Below are 21,024 nucleotides of genomic sequence, written 5' to 3'. Positions count from 1 at the left end.
TCATTTTTCCATAAGAAATGCTTGCAGACATCAACACTTTGGGTGATAGAGCTCCTTATAGCAAGACTCCTAATAAGGATCAGTCTCAAACATAGAAAACTCATCATCGCAAATTGGTTGATTGTAGGCATAGCATCTAAAACATTTTGGATGCCAAACTGCACCAAAGCAATTCACGCTTTCATAACCGATCACAATGTTGCAACTCGCACATACCCTGAACCCTGTTGATTTCTAGCTTTCTTGTATAGTTTTGGCCAACTGTTCATCTTCTTCCAATGAAAACTCATTGTCTTCCAAAATTTATTCATCCTGCTCCTCTGACAGAAAATCCTCATGCAGAGTTCTATGAATCAAGTCATTTCCTAGTAAGAGTGGTTCTCCAATTGTCACAAGAACTGGTCTTTTTGTTGAATACTAGGAGATCAGAATATTCCCTAGAAAGTAATTTTGCTAGGAGACTAACCTGATACTGTTTGGCCATCACGATCATGAGTTCATCCAATTTTCTTTCAAATCTATCATAGAAGTTTCGAGCTATCACAACCCCAAGGATCCCAAGGACATAGTAAGAATTATGTAATTATATGTAATTCTTTTGGTTGTACTCTTCTACTGTAGTTGTTAGTGCCATCAATTGTACAACCTATAAATAGGCCGCTAGATTAGTTAGACATCACAGATAGATGAATAATAATTAAATCTCAGATTTCTCTCTAAAGTCTAATCTTTCTCATTTCTCTCTAATTTTTTCTCTTTTGTTCTGTTCTAACTGCATTTCCTCTTCCATTCTGTCTAATATTTCTCTCTAATTCTCTCTATCCACGGTCCTAATTCCATTAGATTCTTTCAATTTTCCCCTCTAAACCCTAGGTTCCTTACAAATGGGTATCAAAGCTGACAATTCTTGGATGTGAGTTCAAAATTTTCAATAGCTGATTCCAATTCGACTTTTGAAAGCAGAACAAGCCAACAATTCTTGGCACGATTCCGAGCAACTAAGTAGATCAAATAAAGCACAAGACTTGACAATTGTCTCAGCTATTGATAGGCTAGCAGTTGTTTCCAATCCGATTCTAAAGGAAACAAAGACCGATTGTAACTGAGAGAGAGCAAAGCAATTCTCAGCTTGGAATTGAAGGCGAACAAAGCTGATTGTTCCTCAGCTGTGAATTCTGGCAGTCCTTGTTCGAATTTTGCAAGCAAAACAAGAGGTTGATTCTCAGTTATGTTTTTCGACGATTCTTGGAGGATAATTCCCAATCGGTCCTTGGCTGAAGTCAAGCGATCTACAAGCTGTAGATTTCTCAATTCTGACTATGACAGAGGCAGATTAGGTTTATCGAATTCAAGTTTTGGTGAATTTAGGTTGCTAAAGTTAGGAGGTGGTATCAAATCAGATACTATCATAGGAAACGATTTTAGATCAAATCGATTTCCTTAAAGCAGTGATCTAGGCAATTTTAGTGAAGCTAATTCTGCGGGCAAAGCAAAATCAAATCAATTATCAAAAAGCTATTTCGAAGGCAAATTTTTGAATTTCCAAAAGGAATTGAACTGTGGAGATGAGTACAAGTTTGAGACGGAATTCGATGGACAACTTACTAGATCTGATATCAAAGGTCTTTCAAGTTAGAATACCAGTGGATCTTGATTCAAGGTCCATTGCAAAACAAATTCCAGCAAGAGTTGGAATCCTTCCTAGTGTAACACCCCAAATTTTTTGGGCGTGTTATAACTTAGGATTTCAGGAATATAAAATTTTTCATATCACAATAGCTATCATACATCACACAATATCCCAAAAACCCTAATTTTTACCTTCTCAACTTAATAAACCCAATAATCAAATAGCTAAGACAGGTGTTAAAATTTCAAATGCGGAAACTAGATCGAACCTGATATGGTTCACAACTATAATACTTTATTTATCATAAAATTGTTCAAAATGTCTACAAAATATATTACATGGACATCATCAAGTGATAACTGAACATCTTAAACATATCCAAAATTACATAGGTTCGCACATAAACAAAAATATGCTAATCATGCTACAGATAGTAATTTAAGCTAATTCTTCAGCTACTTCATTTCCCTTAGAGCCGCTCGTCGAACCTGGACGTTTGAATATTCCAAGGACATAATCCAATTAGAAGATGAATCTTCTAATAAGAAACTCCAAAAACAGTTTATATCGATATATGATCAGGTATAAAATTTATGAGAAGACAAGGAGAACTACTCCGAGGTGTCTCGTGAACACGTCAGCCTCCTCCAACGAGAGCTTTCTCAATGGCGCACGCATAGCGCCTCTCGAGAGGTCCCTAACCATGTCACTTCGACTCGACCTCGTAGAACTCATGCAAGCACCACATACGTTATTCCTTAGACTCAGGGTCTTCCCCACGAGAGCTTTCTCGATGGCGCACGCATAGTGCCTCTCGGGGGATATCCGACTTTTGCTCTCGACCAACAACAAATAGGTACAACAGTATGGCCACAAGAATTTTTATACATGCAACAGTTAAAAAGCCAATAGCATATATTTTTCAGAAAAATACATTTCATATATACAACATAATTTCACGTAAGAGAATAACAAAAGTTTACGTATAAGAACTTCACGAAACACGTCTCATGCAATAGAAGTCTCTCATAAAAGAATAAAAAATAGGATTTGGAGTGTAGGAGTCTCACCTTGTTAATTTATTTCTTGGACAGTATAATTTCACAGCAAACGCCCTAGGTTTCTGTAGAAAACATGTGTTTTGGTAAATCTAACATCAAATATTTTTACATAGGGTTGAAGGATATTAAAGTAGGGGCATAACTGAAAAATTTGAAGGAAAATGGACCCCTCACGCGCCCTAGGAAGGTGGCTCACGCGCCTTCAAGCACAACCACTTCCGGCGCGTGTATCACACGCGCTGCTACCAGATTTCAAACAGCATTGCATCGTTTTTGTATTTCGGCCGTATCTCCCTCGTTTTAACTCCAATTCGACCCCCATTTGAACCTACGCGACCCTCTCTTCCCCCTCTACAGGATTATAAAAAAAAAATGGGACTTACCTCGCTTTTTTGCTGATTGATTTTGGCAAACTCCGACGAGGCTTGTTCTCCCCGACTTCTCCTTCGATTCCTTCCCGCCTTCTTGCCGAACTTCCTACTCTCTCTCTAAAGCAAGCTCCTCCTCTTAGAGTGCCTCAACTCTCAAAGTTGTTTGGAATGATTTGAGAACAACCCATGGTGCTTTTTTATAGATTTCTTCAACCAATCACATTATGCCACTTGTCACAATCTAAGCCATAGACTCCGAAAACTCAAAGATATATTTGAATGGCTTTTGAAATCCAAAACTAGAATGGATTTAACTTTTGAAATCCAAGCTAATTCCCTAACTTCTTCCAAATGACACTTTGGCCCTTATTTCAAATCCTCAACTTTAATATTTTACCACATAAGCTCCAAATTTCATCCTTATTTTATTTGGATAATTCTTTAATTACAATTATACTCTCAAACATCAAATTTATTGAGATACTTAAAATCTCAAAATTTATAACTCAAAATTTCTCGATATATATGATTTCCGAGAAGCCCTTACCATCATTCGGTCTTTTCAGGCTACAACTTAGCTTAACCGAAAATCGTCTCTTATTTTATTTCTTTTAGTGTCATAAATCTCATCTCGAGACGCTCGTCAAAAATATACCTTTGTCTTCAGGTATCTAAGCTCTAGGGCACTCCCTATAGTCGATTCGGCGACTTACTGCACTCTCAAACCCATTTTTTTAGTATTTTAAACTCACTTAAAATACATAGCAACCTTACGAAAATATGGAGTATTACAATTTACCCCCCTTAAAAGAATTTCATCCTCGAAATTAGCTCATACATGCAATCTCCAAATATCAAAATAAGCCATTTCACAGCCCGAACATATCTCATAGTCCACAAAATTTCAAATTTTCATTCTAACTTTTATGGTGGTAAGCAAACAAGAACGGCCAACAACCATATCTCAACAGTCGACAGCTAACACCCACACATCTAGCATTCCCTCCGTTGGCCCGACGTGGGATCGCTCCTCCCCAAAGGAATCTAGCGCACCCGCTGGCAGAGGCTTCCTCACCTCCAGCAGTCCCGACATTCCTAGCCTGGGTATGGACTGCCCCACCCACTCTGTTCAACCACAGGGACTGCTTGATTGAGGGTCCAACAGTCGATAGTTTTGGTACATCGGGCGATCAACAGTGCTATTCCACCATAAACCACATAAGAAGCCATCCCGACGCTGCCGTGGTAACACAAACTCAACCAACGACAGGTGCTCCTCCCAAACTTTAGGCACGCACATCCTACCCCGAAACTTGAGAATGACATCTCGTATTTCGAAAAATCAAAACCCTTGGACTGGCCACACTCATCTATCCATAGATGTATATACCGGTCACCCCCACTAGTCTCCAGTATCTCAGTCTCCAGATCTAACCAAACTGTCAGGCTAGCTATCAAGACGGACGAACCCTTCAGCACTACACTCACTGACATCAGGCTAGAAGCCTCAATCAGCGGCCACCCCTGGGCCATCAACCCGGCCACCACATTGGCACGCCTCTGTGATACAAAAGGTGCAGTCGTAGTCCTCAGGAACTCCATCCACAGTCGCTGCCTCATGTTCAGCTCTTTCCGCGATAACACATACCTCAGACTTTTATGGTCCGTGAGCACCTCATACGTCTCATCTTACTAGTAGTGCCTCCATAACCTTAAGAGCACATACCTCAACTGCCAACTCCAAGTCATACATAGGGTAGTTCACTTTGTGCCTTGACGTGATCCAAACACGATCACCATTCACGTTGCATTATCACGCAACCCAAACCTTTGAGCTACCGCAAGCTCTCATTGCATCCAACAAACCATTCTCACTTGACTCTCCTCACGAGTCCTGACATAGATACAACTATTCTAGAAATTCTCTTCACGAATCTCCGACAAAAGCCTGCCAATCATACTTTTAATCTTTTCACAGACAACTTAAGGATCCTATCACAAAGCTTTGGTCTCTTCCTCCATCACTTCTAGCACTATTTCCTGTACCAGACTTAACTCCAAACCTCATGGATCCTCGGGTCACTCACTTCTGAGGACTCCATATTCCTTCCCATAGGTGTTGAAACCACCATCAGACATCCCATAGGTTCAATTTCAACTCCCAACGAAATTTCACTATGGTCTTGAGCTATACACCTCAAACCATTTTACACAAATCTTCCAAAGATCCTCCTTTCAGCTAATAATGATTTGGGTCCCATGCGGTTGCCTAAAGCATAACCTATCCACATGTCCCATCTCACAGATCGTACCCAGACTTTTGATTATCGCGTGTCATCCTTCCACATATATACTATCATCTCAATGACTTTATACATCAAATCATCACGTCCCAAATCATGGACAATCAAAATTTCCAATTCGAAACCTTTACGAGGCCCAAGACTTCACTTGGCTACTTCATCAGCTAAGTTAACACCAAACTTACATAACTCGATCCCACGAGTCACCTTCTCAAGGTAACCTTACCTCAATTCCAAAATTCAAGGCACTATAGAAACCTCCTCCCTCAACTACTTCGGGCCGATCAGATTTTGGGCGACATTCACACCTCCCTTACCCCCATTCAGGGCTAGCGGTCACACACACCCATTTCCAACAATGAACTTGGGGTTACCCACCTTACCTATAGGACTTTTGATCAGGTCATCGCACCTCCCTCACCTTATCATGGGTAAGGTTCTGGGCCTACCAGACTCTTAGGCAGGTCATTGCACCTCCCTCACCCCATCACACGACCAAGGTTCTCCCATGGGTGACCACAAAGCTAGGGTCACCCTTTAGCCTATTGGAAGTCAACTCTAAGGCGTGCCTCCATCGCATGCTCTCAACATTTTTCAAATCCTCGAACCTGCTAGATTGCTCGAAATTCTTGGCCTAAATCCCAAGATTCACGGTGGCTTCGCACATCTAGCCACGTTCAACTTTCTGCTCATTTATCAGGTTCTAACAACGTTAACCTCTATGGTATTCCTCATGCAAACCTTCTCTTAGGTTTACTCTGAGTCCACAATCTCTAAATCTCCAAGCCCCCTTGGTACACTAAACCGTAGTCACAAATTCTGTTGACTAGGTATCTCATCATTCCCTTTATGGTTGTTACGACCTATCGAGCAACTCTTGCCTTTTTGGCACACAAACTCTTCCTTGAACTGAGATTTCCATCTCACAACTCATCATCAAGGTTTTAGGCTAGTCGTGCTCTACTACCTGAAATTTCACTTACCGAGAATCCACTGACTCTCGTATTTCGTTCTTCAAATCCAACTAACTATCAACCTGCGATTATCAAATTAGTTCCTCTTAAGCACTACATTTACCGTCAGCCAGCACACAAACTGTCACCATCAACCCGGTCGCATAGTAGGTTTGCTCCTACATCAAGCATTAACCCCCACCCGGGTACGCCTCGGGTGAAACTGCACGGTCCTATCATAGTTCTCCAAGAACTAACATTCGTTGTCGCTACCACGAGTCTTAACTCCTTCTGCAAGAACATTCATTCTAGGCCTCATCGCGGCCGATGATTCCATGCATCTTTCCTGTCCATTTCATATGCCGGGTAGCTTTTCCTTTGCGCCACCCAACTCTTTCTTTAAGGCAATTGCAGACATGACCATCCCATGATCTCACTTAGCATTGCCGCACTAGACATCGAGGTATTCTACTCCTCGAGCCACGCACTGCTTGTCGTGTCACCCATTCCCAAGATAACCACAACCCAGATACAATTATTTAAATAGGACACTCAGTCCATATTCAATTCATCACATTTAGATTCCCGAGGCTTCCGGCCTCGATCAATCACAGCTAGCGGCACATCTCGCATCCTAGACCATTGGGACTTTAAACCTCTATAAGGCACAAACCCTACTGGGTTATCCCAAATCTTTAGCATCTGATCGTCTCCCATGCAGCCTGCTTATGATGTTTCGGTCGACGGGCCTCCCGTACCTTACCGCAAGCCATCCATCAGTCCTCTGCACGCGGGTCCCTAGATCCAGATCTGTCACTGCGAACATCGAATCAGCAGTACCATCACGCTGCTAAGGTTCCTTATCCCGTCCTTGCGAGTCACATCAAGTGCACCACTATCACCTCATTTAATTGACGTAACTCACACGTCGTCCCTTGACCATCTTCGGTCTCTCGCTTGATCCAATCCGTTGGATCCCTTATCTATACATCTTATTTTCGTGGCACTAAATAATTCTCGAAAATTCCTTATCATTTGATCCTTAACTTATCAGCTAAGCCATGCCACATCAGATTAATCATTCATGATTCGGTCATCCTCAATAACTACCAATTATCTTAGCTTTCACTGTGAGGATTTCAGCTAGTGACCTTAAATCAATAGTCTCTAAACCTCTTAGATCCATAATCATGGTTACCGAGTCAACCTTACACTCGAATCATATCGTTGAATCCTAACTTCAATAGCTAGATCATTTTGCTTGAACTAACTTCCATCAGCTTTCACTATTTACTGAGAATAGTAACTGTATACTATAATAGTGCATGTACGTGAATAGTACACCAGGTAAGTTCCCAGGAAAAAGAGGTGGATCACAAATGGACACACTTAAATACCAAGTCTTTCCTTAGCCAGAACTTTCCTAGACATGCACTTTCACTACACCACACTTAAATCCATAACCTTTAAGACTTCAGTCGTCAATCTCCGAATCTCCAAATAGGAGTTTTTTCTTATGAACCATTAGTCTCTTTCCCCTAAACCGTCACTTGGGGTTCCTACTAGCTGGTTCTATTAATATCGGATCCTCTTAAGTCTCCAAGTCAAACTTCTCCTAAGTCTCTAAATAACATTCCGCTCTAATATTAACTATATCAGAGTCATTTAAGTCTTCCAATAAACTTAAGCTCTGATACCAACTGTAACACTCCAAATTTTTCGAGCGTGTTATAACTTAGGATTTCGGCAATATAAAATTTTTCATATCACAATAGCTGTCATACATTACACAATATCCCAAAAACCCTAATTTTTACCTTCTCAACTTAATAAACCCAATAATCGAATAACTAAGACAAGTGTTAAAATTTCAAATGCGGAAGCTAGATCGAACCTGATATGGTTCACAACCATAATACTTTATTTATCATAAAATTGTTCAAGACGTCTATAAAATATATTACATGAACATCATCAAGTGATAATTGAACATCTTAAACATATCCAAAATTACATAAGTTCGCACATAAACAAAAATATGCTAATCATGCTACAGACAGTAATTTAAGCTAATTCTTCAGCTACCTCCTTTCCCTTAGAGTCGCTCGTCGAACCTGAAACATTTAAATATTCTAGGGACATAGTCCAATTAAAAGATGAATCTTCTAGTGAGAAACTCCAAAAACAGTTTATATCGATGCATGATCAGGTATAAAATGTATAGAAGACAAAGAGAACTACTCCGAGGTGCCTCGTGAACACATCAGCCTCCTCCAACGAGAGCTTTCTCAATGGCGCACGCATAGCGCCTCTCGGAAGGTCCCTAACCATGTCACTTCGGCCCAACCCCGTAGAACTCATGCAAACACCACATTCGTTATTCCTTAGACTCACAGTCTTCCCCACGAGAACTTTCTCGATAACGCACGCATAGCGCCTCTCGGGAGATATCCGACTTTTAGCCTCGGCCAACAACAAATAGATACAACAGTATGGCCACACAAATTTTTATAGATACAACAGTTAAAAAGCCAATAGCATATATTTTTCAGAAAAATACATTTCATATATACAACATAATTTCACGTAGAGAATAACAAAAGTTTACGTATAAGAACTTCACGAAACACGTCTCATGCAATAGAAGTCTCTCATAAGAGAATAAAAAATAAGATTTGTAGTGTAGGAGTCTCACCTTATTGGTTTATCTCTTGGACAATATAATTTCACAACAAACGCCCTAGGTTTCTGCAGAAAACATGTGTTTTGGTAAATCTAACTTCAAATATTTTTACATAGGGTTGAAGGATATTAAAGTAGGGGCATAACTGGAAAATTTGAAGGAAAATGGACCCCTCGCGCGCCTTAGGAAGGTGGCTCACGTGCCTTCATGCGCAGCCACTTCCGACGCATGTATCTCACGCGCTGCTACCAGATTTCGGACAGCATTGCGTCGTTTTCGTATTTCGGCCATATCTCCCTCGTTTTAACTCCGATTCGACCCCCATTTGAATCTACGCAACCCTCTCTTCACCCGCTACAGGATTATCAAAAACAATCGAACTTATCTCGCTTTTTTGCTGACTGATTTTGGCGAACTCCGGCGAAGGCTCGTAACTCCGACGAGGCTCGTTCTCCCCGGCTTCTCCTTCGATTCCTTCCCGCTTTCTTACCGAACTTTCTACTCTCTCTCTAGAGCAAGCTTCTCCTCTTAGAGTGCCTCAACTCTCAAAGTTGTTTGGAATGATTTGAGAACAACCCATGGTGCTTTTTTATAGATTTCTTCAACCAATCACATTATGCCACTTGTCACAATCTAAGCCATGGACTCCGAAAACTCAAAGATATATTTGAATGGCTTTTGAAATCCAAAACTAGAATGGATTTAACTTTTGAAATCCAAGCTAATTCCCTTACTTCTTCCAAATGACACTTTGGCCCTTATTTCAAATCCTCAACTTTAATATTTTACCACATAAGCTCCAAATTTCATCCTTATTTTATTTGGATAATTCTTTAATTATAATTACACTCTCAAACATCAAATTTATTGAGATACTTAAAATCTCAAAATTTATAACTCAAAATTTCTCGATATATATGATTTCCGGGAAGCCCTTACCATCATTCGGTCTTTTCAGGCTACAACTTAGCTTAACCGAAAATCGTCTCTTATTTTATTTCTTTCAGTGTCATAAATCTCATCTCGAGACGCTCGTCAAAAATATATCTTTGTCTTCAAGTATCTAAGCTCTAGGGCACTCCCTCGCTCGTTCTCGCTCACCGGTCGCCGCCCTCGCTCGTCCTCGCTCGCCCTCTGTCGCCCTCGCCCTCACCCTCGTCTCGCCCTCGCCCGCGCCCCTTGCCCTCTGTCTCGCCCTCGCTCGCGCCCGCGCCCCTCGCCCTCGCCCTCTGTCGCTCGCGCCCCTCGCTCTCAGTCTCGCCCCTCGCCCTCTCTCGCTCACTGCTTGCCCTTGCTCTCACGCAGCCTGCCTGCTGTTGCCTAGCCTAGCTAAAGGTAAGTTCAAATTTTATTCCCCTGCCAAGTGTGATTCTTTTAAATGAATTGTGTTAATTATTTGCAGTGTGGATTCTTTTAAATTTGATCATAATTTAAAATGAATTGTTTTAATTGTTTACAGTGTGGATTCTTTTGTTAGAAATTAGAATGGATGGTGATGATCAAATTTTGAGAGGAATCCCTAGTAATGTTAATGAGGAATCCATATCACAATCACAATCAAAAAAGCCTAAGATTTTAACCTCTGATGTGTGGAACCATTTTGTGAAAATTGGTGTTGGTAGTGATGGCAAACCAAGGTGTAAATGCAAGGGGTGTGGTAAAGAATATTCATGTCCATCTAAATCAGGAACCTCTCATTTAAGTCGTCATATTCGTAAATGTATGATGATTTCTAAGTATAATGATGCGGGAGATATGCTTATTGATTATGAAGGGAAGTTGAAGAGAAAAAAATTTGACCCTAAAGTAAATCGTGAACTTATTGCTCAGATGATTATTTCACATGGTGCTCCCTTTAATATGGTTGAGTGGAAGGGGTTTAGAAATTACCAAAAGTTTCTGAATGAACATTGTAAGTTTATTTGTAGAAATACTGCTAAAGCAGATGTCTTGAGAACATATGAAATAGAGAAAGAGAAGTTAAAACAACAATTGGCCCAAATTCCTGATAGAGTTTGTTTGACTTCTGATGTTTGGACTGCATGCACTAATCATGGATTTATTTCTCTTACTGTTCATTATGTTGATGGCAATTGGAAGTTGAATAGTAAGATATTGTCATTTGCTCATAGCCACCACATAGTGGACATGAATTATCATTGAAGGTGTTGGAATTTTTAAAGGATTGGGGGTTGGAGAAAAAAAAAAATTTCCCTCACTTTGGACAATGCCACTTCAAATGACAACATGCAAAATATATTGAAAGAACATTTAAATTTGTCGAATACTTTGTTGCTTAATGGAGCGTTCTTTCACATTAGATGTTGTGCTCATATACTGAACCTTATTGTTCAAGATGGTTTGAAGGTAACTAGTGAGGCATTGCATAAAATAAGACAAAGTGTTCATTATGTGAGGGATTCAGAAGCTAGGATGAGACAATTTTATCAATGTATTGAGCAAGTTGGTGGAATTGATACAGGAATTGGGTTGAGACCGGATGTTGTCACTAGATGGAACTCCACCTACATAATGCTTGAGAGTGCACTCAAGTATCGTCGTGCATTTCATAGTTTAAACTTATGTGATAAAAATTATAGGTGGTGCCCATCAAGTGATGAGTGGACAAGAGGGGAGATAATTTGTGAATTCTTGAAGCCATTTTATACTATCACTAATTTGATTTATGGATCCTCTTACCCTACATCTAATTTGTATTTTGGGGAAATTTGGAGGATAGAGTGTCTCTTGACTTCCAACTTGGAAAATGATAATGAGTTGATTGCAAGTATGAGTGCAAGGATGAAAGAAAAATTTGATAAGTATTGGAGTGATTATAGAATGGTTCTTGCATTTGGGGCGATTCTTGATCCAACCAAGAAGTTTAACTTTTTGAGGTACACTTATTCAAAGCTCAATCCTTATAACTATGAAGAGAAGTTGGAAAGGGTGAAGACGGCTTTGTATAGGCTTTATGGTGAATATGTTAACAATGGTTTATTAAGTTCAAATTCAATGCCTTGCTCAAATGTTAGTGGATCACAAATTTCCATTGGAGGTGAACAAGCAAAGAAGTCAAAAAATATATATGATGTAAGTCTATATTTTTTTTAAAAACTTGTTCATATATAATTGATATAAATATTTGGTTGACTATTTTTTTGATTATTTGATAGGATTTTGAAGCATTTGATTGCCAAGTTTCTAACGATGCCGGAAAATCCCAACTTGATCTTTATTTGGAAGAGCCAAGGATTCCAATATCGGGAGCATTTGATGTCTTGGCATATTGGACAGAGCGAGCTAATAGAGGGGAAATTATTGCAAATATGGCTTGTGATATATTGAGTATTCCGATAACAACCGTAGCATCGGAGTCTGCTTTTAGCATTGGATCTCGTATTTTGAACAAGTATAGAAGTCGTTTGCATGATGAAACAGTTCAAGCTCTCTTGTGCACACGGAGTTGGTTGCATGGTTTTGGAGGTAATTTTTTTTAAACTTTCTAATATCTGAGATTTAACATAACATTAAACATTTCTCTTATATGATAAATAATTAACATATGTAATTTTTTATTATAGATGATGAGGAGGAGTCAAGCGTTGATGATATAAGACTTTCTAAACAAGACTCAAATGTTGTTGTTGATGAAGAGGATGAAGATTAGAGGCATAATTTTTAATTGTTTTTTTTCTTCTTATTTGTAATTTGGCCTCCAGAAATGGCTCTTTGAGCATGTTGTTTTTCTTCATCTGGAATTTGTATGCTCATGTAGTAGTAATTTTAATTGCTTCTCTAGTTAGATAGTTGAATGTTTTGTGATTGGATTGCTTTACCAGTTTACTGCCACATACCACTTTCTTTGATACAATGTGTAACCTTGCAGCATTTTAGTTGCGGTGGCTGCCATTTTCTTATTTAATTTAATTTTAATTATTTTAAATATCTGTAAAATTATTTGTCTATTTTGTAACTTCTAATATAATACATTACAACTTTGAGAATGGCAGGTGTAAGGGAATTGACCTGCAACTAAAGAAGGAAGTAGGTAAACGGAAGTGGGCCACGTAGTCAAAGTGGGCTAAATGACCAAAAATGGTATCAAACAAAAAAAAAAAATCTGGGCGGGCTGGGCTGGCCCGTTTGGCCCGTCTAGGGCTGGGCTAGGGCTAGCAATCTGCTGGCCCGTTTTTTAAGCTGGCCGATTTGGCCCGGCCCGCGGGCCACTTGGTGGCGGGCCAGGCCAGCCTGTTTGCCATCTCTAATCCTAACACAAGCGTTTGGAAACCTTCAACCATGGAGAAAATTCGAAAAAGAAAAGCTAGATCTAAGGACGAGAAACTATTGCTCTGATACCAAATGTCAGGACCCTATTCCTTACTAATGTTTTCTTTGAAGATAGAATTGGAATTGAGGGGAAAATAGGAAGAATTGAGGGAGAAACAGATAGAATAATAGGGAGAATTAGACAGAAATGAGAGAGAAGCTAACAGAAAGTAGGGAGAAATTGAGACAACAATAGGGGGAAATGAGAGACTTCAATAACTTCTTGACAATTCATTCCTAAACTCGACACCATGGGTTATGGCTTTACATATAAAGCTAACCAACAGATTATACCAAGCAATTACCACTCCTCCACTACCTACCCATTATTCTATAATTGCCATTACGCCATAACTGTAAATTATACCCAACATAACTGTAAATAACAACTAAATAAAGATATAAAAGAAATAAAAAATAACTTCCTAATTCATCTAGGTCGTGACATTGCATATGGCTTATTTTTTACAAGCAATTGAATACAATTCAAAGCCTTGGCTAATTTGGAGGTTGATCCCCTTGAAATGATCAAAATCCCTTTTTCTTTAGTCTATTATCTTTGCAATTTTCCTCAATTTTTCCAATAAAACCCTAGGGTGTTATCAGATCATTAAAATGAAATCAGCCAGTTGAAATTTCTGCTCTTCTTACATTTAATGATAATTTAAGTGCTGCTCAACCTTAACTAGCCATTCTCGCACAAAGAAATTCAGATGGATTGCATTAAGGCGAATGGAATTTTGAAAATCCAGGAATATTAGTTTAATGGCCTTGGCTAGAAACTCAGTTATAGCTTACCTTTGATCTTGCACTTAGAAATAGAAGGTGAAGCAATTCAACCTCTGTTAGCCTCAAGCTAAAACAATCCTCTCCAATTGCAGCCACCACAATGGAATCACCAACATATCAACCTCTTTTCTTATTTAATTTTGGTTGTTCTGCAAGTTAGAGAGAAGGGTAAGCACCTCTGATTTGCTTCTCAATGGCAACCTCAAGCAACTTAGATCTACTGCACAAAGCAATGTCTCCTCTCTAAGAGTGCACCAAATGATACAACAGATTAGGTCACAAAATATTAGCCAGCAGTCAGCTACAAGAAGAAGATTAGAGAAGGGGAAAAGAGACTTGTATTTTCTAACCTCTCTCAGTACAATCAGCAGCTATGTGATATTGGTACCTGCTGCATCCAAATGCTCCTAACAGCTAACAAAGGTCCTGGAAAAATCAGTGTTCTAAAAGGCGCTAGGCGCTAGTCGGGCGCCAGACCGGGGCCTAGCACCTAGGCAGAGCCTAGAAAAACTGTTGTTTTTAGCGCATAAACTTGTATTATGTTGTAACATCTGTTGCTTTCTTGCATTATTTTGCACTTTCATCTAATAATAAATCACACACAAATTAAATTATATATTAACAATAATTTAACCCATAAAATATATTTTTCTTGACTTTTTTTCCCACAAATTTCCTAGCTGTTGCCCATTTTTTGACCATTACTTTGACTTATGTTTGGTCTCTCTCTCTCTCCTCCCCCCGACGCCCCCCCCCCGCGGGGACGAGTTCCATTCTTCCCCCCTAAATCTCTCGTCTCCCAGTCCCGGACGAGTTCCATTCTTCTCTGCTCCTAGACAAGGTGAAGAGCCCGCCTCCTCCTCTTCCGCTTCTCGGAGCAGCGACAATTATGGCGCGTTCTTAAGCTTCAGAGGCGAGGACACTTCATCCACCTTCGTCCTACATGGCTTTTACAAATCGCAGCGGCCAGGCCGTGCGCAACTCAAGTAGGTAGGCAGCCCATGCCGTGTCCGACCCAGGTGGCTAGGCGCCGCCTGGGCCACCTAGGCGCCAATCGGGCCAAATTAATCGGTCCGACGCCTAGGGTGTCGATTAGGGCTTAATCGCGACGGCCAAGGGCCGCCTAGTGCCTAGGTGGTTGCCTTGGCCGCATTTTATAACACTGGGAAAAATAACCTGATGATACTTACAGTTCTAATTTCCCATATTCTTAGCAGAAAGTTGATTTGGTTATAATAACCTTTTTCTAGAAGTATTTCCTTTACACTTGATATAACCATAAATTTGTAATTGCAGAAGAGTATCTGTCTCGAGCTTCTAGTCTTTGGGAGATCCACAAAAGAGGAAGCAGTTAGGGGCACGGGGTGTCTCCTGTGGAGGCCCTCCAATGCTTAAGTTAGTCTCTAGAAGAGTATAGGAAAACAAGAAGATTATAGTTTGAATAGAGTTTTTGTCTTACCTCGATCGGAGGAATAACCTCTTATTTATAGAAGTCAAAGTTGATAGGAAAATGAGCATCTACGTCTTTCAAATCATCTGTTCCGGATGTCCAGCCAGAGACATCAAAGGTGGGTTTGAAACATTCTTGAACCTAGGAGAGACTTCTAGGAAGGTCTCCCGGAGTACCCAAGAGAGGCCCCCGAGAAAGTCTATTGGGACAATTCTATTAGAAAGGCTTCTTGGGCTTCCCTTTTTGGGCTTTTTTCTCTTGGGCCTATCTTAGGCTTGGCCCACTTTCTTGGACACAACAAGTTATAACCTTTTTTCTAAAAGTATTCCCTCTACACTGGATAAGCTCCAGAATATGGCTGCCTAATACAGATAGACCTCCTCAAGGGTGTTCTACTCTTAGCAATAACCTCTTAAGCCTAGCTAACCTTCTTTGACTTTGGTTAGGCTATTTAGCACCCCACCAAAAGCTACCTTGTCCTTGTATCACTTATTACCATGCTTTGCTAGCATTAAAGTAATTCTAACTAATGCAAAGGGACACCACTACCTTCCAGAGATAACACATCCTAAATCCCTAGTCAAATCACATAAGACAAACAATTAGATAACGTGCCTGTAAGCACATATACACACAAGGACTTGCATAAGCACACAAATCCTATTTTTGACATCTCACATTCATGTTAAAACATCAGCTCTAACAATTTTGCATGCATGCCATGCATGTCCAAGGGGAATTCATCTGAGTCATGACTCAATATTCTCACTTTTTGCAGGAGATTATCAGCATCATCATTTCCTAACCACATAAATAATATAAGTGACAAATTTATGTCACATAAATGCTTCTCCGTCATGGCTCAACATTCTACCTCTATGCTGGATACCATCAACCATCATCATATTCTAACCATATAGTTTGCATATAAGACCTCCACCACACTATAGGTGACATGTTACTGTTGGATAAAATTAGGGTTGGTAGAGCTATGTTAAACCCAGATGGTTATAACTACACATGACAAAAGAAAAGTACTGACTGTGCATCATCCCAATCAGATGTGAACTTCCGTTGTGAAAGTCACCATTAGTAGGACTCAAAATATGGCCTGCCTTCCTAAGACAATGATGGGTATGGAAGTTTCTTCACAGTTCATTTTCCATAGCATTCAATATACATTAATCAACAGAAAATTAAACAAAATACAGAGGAAAATGCCAAGAATTTCTTGGAATCAGCTTAGGAATGAAAGAATGGATGAAAAGCATACAGAAATCCAAAATAAGTGTTCATACGGTGTGAAAAGATAAATTAAAAGATGGGCAAATATGAATGAGAATGCATATTTTATACCCCCAGGAAGAGGTCAACCACAAAATGCTGATGTGACAACATATGAAAAGTTGGACATTAAAGCAAAGAATACAAACTATCTTCCAGTTTCAGTAGTGCTTGCACACATTCAATGCAAAAACAATACAAGAATAAAATACCATCTAAACCCCATACACAAATTACGGTTAACCATGGATCATATAAAGCTGCAACTGTAGACAACAGAAAATGATGATAACACTAACCTGTTGTGTATTAATGTCCACACCAGAGAGCCAACAGCCAAATCCAGGATGCGAATGATACCATCCCACCACCATCTCTGGTCTGCAAGAAAAGCAAAAGAGCAAGCTAACTGTGACAGCTACAAGAACTAATGAAAATGTGATGCATCTTGTCATCACTCTAAACAGAATTTTTTATTAAATTAGCTCTTTTTTTCTGTTTTTGTGTTTTACATAACTAGCATCAGTTTTGTGATTTTTACCAAAGTAGCATCGGATGACTCTTGAACCTGGGCTAAGAGAGACCTTCCAGTTAGACTGGCGGGTCTATGAAGCAAGGGAAAGCTAAGCCACCAATCACAATAGCAGGTTTGCCTTTGCATCAATTTTTGTTTGGATACATGGTTCAAGATTAAAAGATTTTTTTATCTGCATGTTGTTTCCTTTTGTTATCTCCTTATTCATATCCTAGTGGAAGCACTTCCAGAGTGCAGAAAGCTTGTATATATATATATATATCAGTTTTCTTCTTTTTCAGGATCATTCTTAACTGGGATGTATTCTTTTAGCTTTGTCTTATGCAAAGGCAAGACTGCCGATTGCACTGGTGGGTTGCCTTTCTGATGTCAAACACTTGGCACCTTTTGCTAAAGTGTTGGCAAAGAGAAGCAAGAGAGGTGCCAATCAGCCCAGGCTTGGTTAACATCAGATAGTATTTTGGCAAAAACCTTAAACCCGATGCTGGTTATGTAAAATACAAAAAATAATTCAATTAAAAACTCGTAAAACTATTGGACAAAAGGAGAGTATTCGTGTCAAAATCTTCAATCACTTGTGCCTTTTTCATCTAGAAGAAGGGGCAGAGGAAGTACAACATTGGCAATCACTTGTAAAAATTCTGCCCAATACTAGAGGAGCCAATTATAGCAGGGATTACTTGCCTAAAAAAAACAATTATAGCATGGATTAACCTCAGATTTTATTGTGATGTGCTCAAAATTTAAGAGTGTACAATGTGTACATATGGACGTATGTATTTTGGCAAGTACTTAATGCGTAGACCAAACCAAAAGTTGAAATCTAGAAACCGGACTATTCTTCTAACATTAGGGCTTATAAATTCCTTTTTGATGTTTTGTCTTTGATATAGTTTTGATAATGAAAAACCATTGTGTTTATTATATTAATGCTCCAAATTAAATGATGTTTTAAGCAATCTCATATGTTCGTGGTCAAAATATTTTCCAATATATATGTGTTGTTTATGATTTAGGAGATTGGAAAAATAACACATTAAATCTTAAAATATTGAAAAATGAAGTTAAAAGCATTTTTGTAGCATCTATTGACTAAGTGTTAAGTTTTTCTAAGAGTATAGTCGACTATGTGCCTTGCATTTGTCGACTATGGGTTGCATCTGTCGACTATGCCTTGCATCTGTCAACTATGTTTTTGATCTGGCGATTATCCTCATGGTTCTGTCAACAGAATAATTTGATCTGTCGACTATCTATTGTCTTCTATCGACTAACTTTTTTCGTAGAAAGGCATAACGGCTAGTTTTTCAACTCCAACGGTCACAAAACGACTAGTTTTGGGCAAGGCTCTTGGGATGCTTATAAATACAAATCAAGGAAATCAAGAAGAGGTTAATGGATGGAAAGGAAATGATTTGAGCTTACATCTTATACACATTTGTATTTATATTGATTGTGCTTTATTTTTCTCTCTTCAAGACTTTGATATTAATTTGTATGCATTCATTTAAGCCTTATTTGTATTTTGAGAGACATTGTAACTAAAAGATTCATCTCTTAGATTCTCTCATATTCTACCTTTCTTGTTTTTCCTAACTTGTGTAGCTAAAGGGCCTAGTTGTATAAGTAGGAAGTTGTAAATTCCTAATCTTGAACTAGAGGACCTACTTGGTTTAAGTAGGAATTTTAGTGGATTGTTTGGAAAATCCTTTGTGAGGAGTTAAGGTAGTGGATTATACTTGCGTTAAGTTGAACCACTATAAATCTTTGCGTTCATCTCTTGCTTGCGAATTTGTTTCATTTATTATTTTAAGCATTTCAATAATCCTCACTTGCATTGAATTTTCCATCAAAAGGATTTCAAGTTCTATCAAGTTTTTAAAATAACCAATTCACCCCCTCTTGGTGTGTATCATATTAACTCCCAGTGCAACACTTTTGTTAGTAATCAGGCTCCATAACAGCAGGTTCTTCGCACCAAACTTTTATTAATAGAGACAAAAAAAACTAACAAAGAAGAAAAGAATGAATACCTTCCAGTTTGTTTGAGCATATCAAGCATGTTAGTCTGGAAAACATGATCGACAGCTTCGACGCTGACGCCGGTACCACTTTGCGGCATCGCAAAGACATCAACGACGCGAACCGTGTACTCATCCACAAATTCACCCAGCATTAACCCCATCACTTCCATCGGAACTCCCGCTCTACCTGTTTGTCCCAATTCCCCCAAATTTTGATCAAAACATAATACACACAAAAAACCCTAATTAGACTCCGGAACACACATACCATGTGTATGTATACGGACCTTAGTATCTGAACATATACACTCTCTATGCCAACAACAATGCCCTAGAACTGAAAGAACGAGAGTCCGAAAAATTTACCGTGCTTGAGCATTTTAAGGAGAGCAAGCGAGGAGATGTAAACTTGCTCCGATGAATCGAGGGTCGGCGAGTCCGGCGGCGGGTGTCCCAAGGCCCCTCCAGCGCCGGCAAACATTCTCTGCAATCTCTCCATCCCTGACATTTATCTGCCTTTGGTTTCCCCTCACCGCTCCGAACTCGATTTCTTTGATAGCAAGACAAGACTCACCTATCTTTCGTTCTCTTGATAAGAGGATAAATAAGAGCGATCATCATTGTGGTTATTTTTAAAGATGTCTTTTGCCTCTCTTGTCCTTTATTATACAAATTGAGTATTTTTCTTCCCCCACCCCACCCCCCCCCCCCCCCACATTTCTTTCCACCCCATTTTCCCCTCTCAATTAGAACCCACATGGGTTTTGTTGGACGAAACCAAAACGGGTCCCATTCGAGTGGGTTCTATCACAACTTATACACAATGGGTTTGTTGGCCAAAACCCATTTGGGACATTCCAATTATGGGTTAGGTTATCAATGCATGTTGTTGTATGGATGCTAGTTTAATTATGTGGCATAATTTTCTCGTGGGAAAGATTTTCTTGAAAATTAGGGTTGTAACATTTTCATCTAATAATAAGACAAGTCTTATCAAGTGAAATACTATGTGCTTCCATGGTAAGCCCAGGTGGGTTGGGAAAATGTCTCAAATCATTTTGGATCTTAATACTTCTAGTTTAAATAGTTTGTGAAGTGTTTTCTTGAGCTTAGGAGGTAGGCGGCTTTTCTGTGGTGCCCTAGGCTAGACTGGAGTGTTAGAAAGAACATCACCACCACTAAGAGTGTGTTTGATTGCACACATTTATCATAAAAAAAGTGTAATTATTATCATATTTTTTATAAAAATAATCAAACACTCTTAACTTTTCTATGAAAAAATGTGTATGGTACAAGCATTTAAATCTTTTTTCTATGGAATTCATTTTCCAATGGAGTGGGGTGGTTTTTGTTTTCTAGACAATATTAATTTTAGGTAATGCAATCAAACACAACCTAAATTCTCTTTTATCTCGAAGGCTTTCAAACTTCTTTTTATGATACTACCATTGCAAAATAGACAATGAATCTCCGCAGGGGCAAAGGTAGTCAAAAAAAAAAATTCCAAGCCCCAGTGGCTTGCTATTATCAGATGGAGTTGGTATTTTTAGGTCTTCTTAAAAATAAGGTCAAAATGTCAAGTTATTTAAAAGAAATATATCTATATAGGATA

At 39.2% G+C, this 21,024-nt stretch overlaps 1 protein-coding gene across 1 annotated transcript in view; it reads right to left on the bottom strand.

Moving 5' to 3' along the window:
- LOC127808395 (26S proteasome non-ATPase regulatory subunit 14 homolog) overlaps positions 1-20,053 on the bottom strand; it is a 29,148-nt gene extending 9,095 nt beyond the window's left edge. The window contains exons 1-3 of the mRNA XM_052346921.1: positions 19,779-20,053; positions 19,422-19,599; positions 17,153-17,234 (exon numbers count right to left, since the gene is read on the bottom strand). Of these exons, the coding sequence (XP_052202881.1) occupies positions 17,153-17,234; positions 19,422-19,599; positions 19,779-19,920 (402 nt within the window). The 5' untranslated portion in view covers positions 19,921-20,053. The remainder of the gene's footprint in view (positions 1-17,152; positions 17,235-19,421; positions 19,600-19,778) is intronic.
- Between the last annotated feature and the right edge of the window lie 971 nt (positions 20,054-21,024).

This window comes from Diospyros lotus, chromosome 8, assembly GCF_014633365.1.
Source record: "Diospyros lotus cultivar Yz01 chromosome 8, ASM1463336v1, whole genome shotgun sequence".
NCBI lineage: Eukaryota > Viridiplantae > Streptophyta > Magnoliopsida > Ericales > Ebenaceae > Diospyros > Diospyros lotus.
Note: the sequence above shows the minus strand (reverse complement) of the source record. Positions and strands in the feature narration are given on the sequence as shown.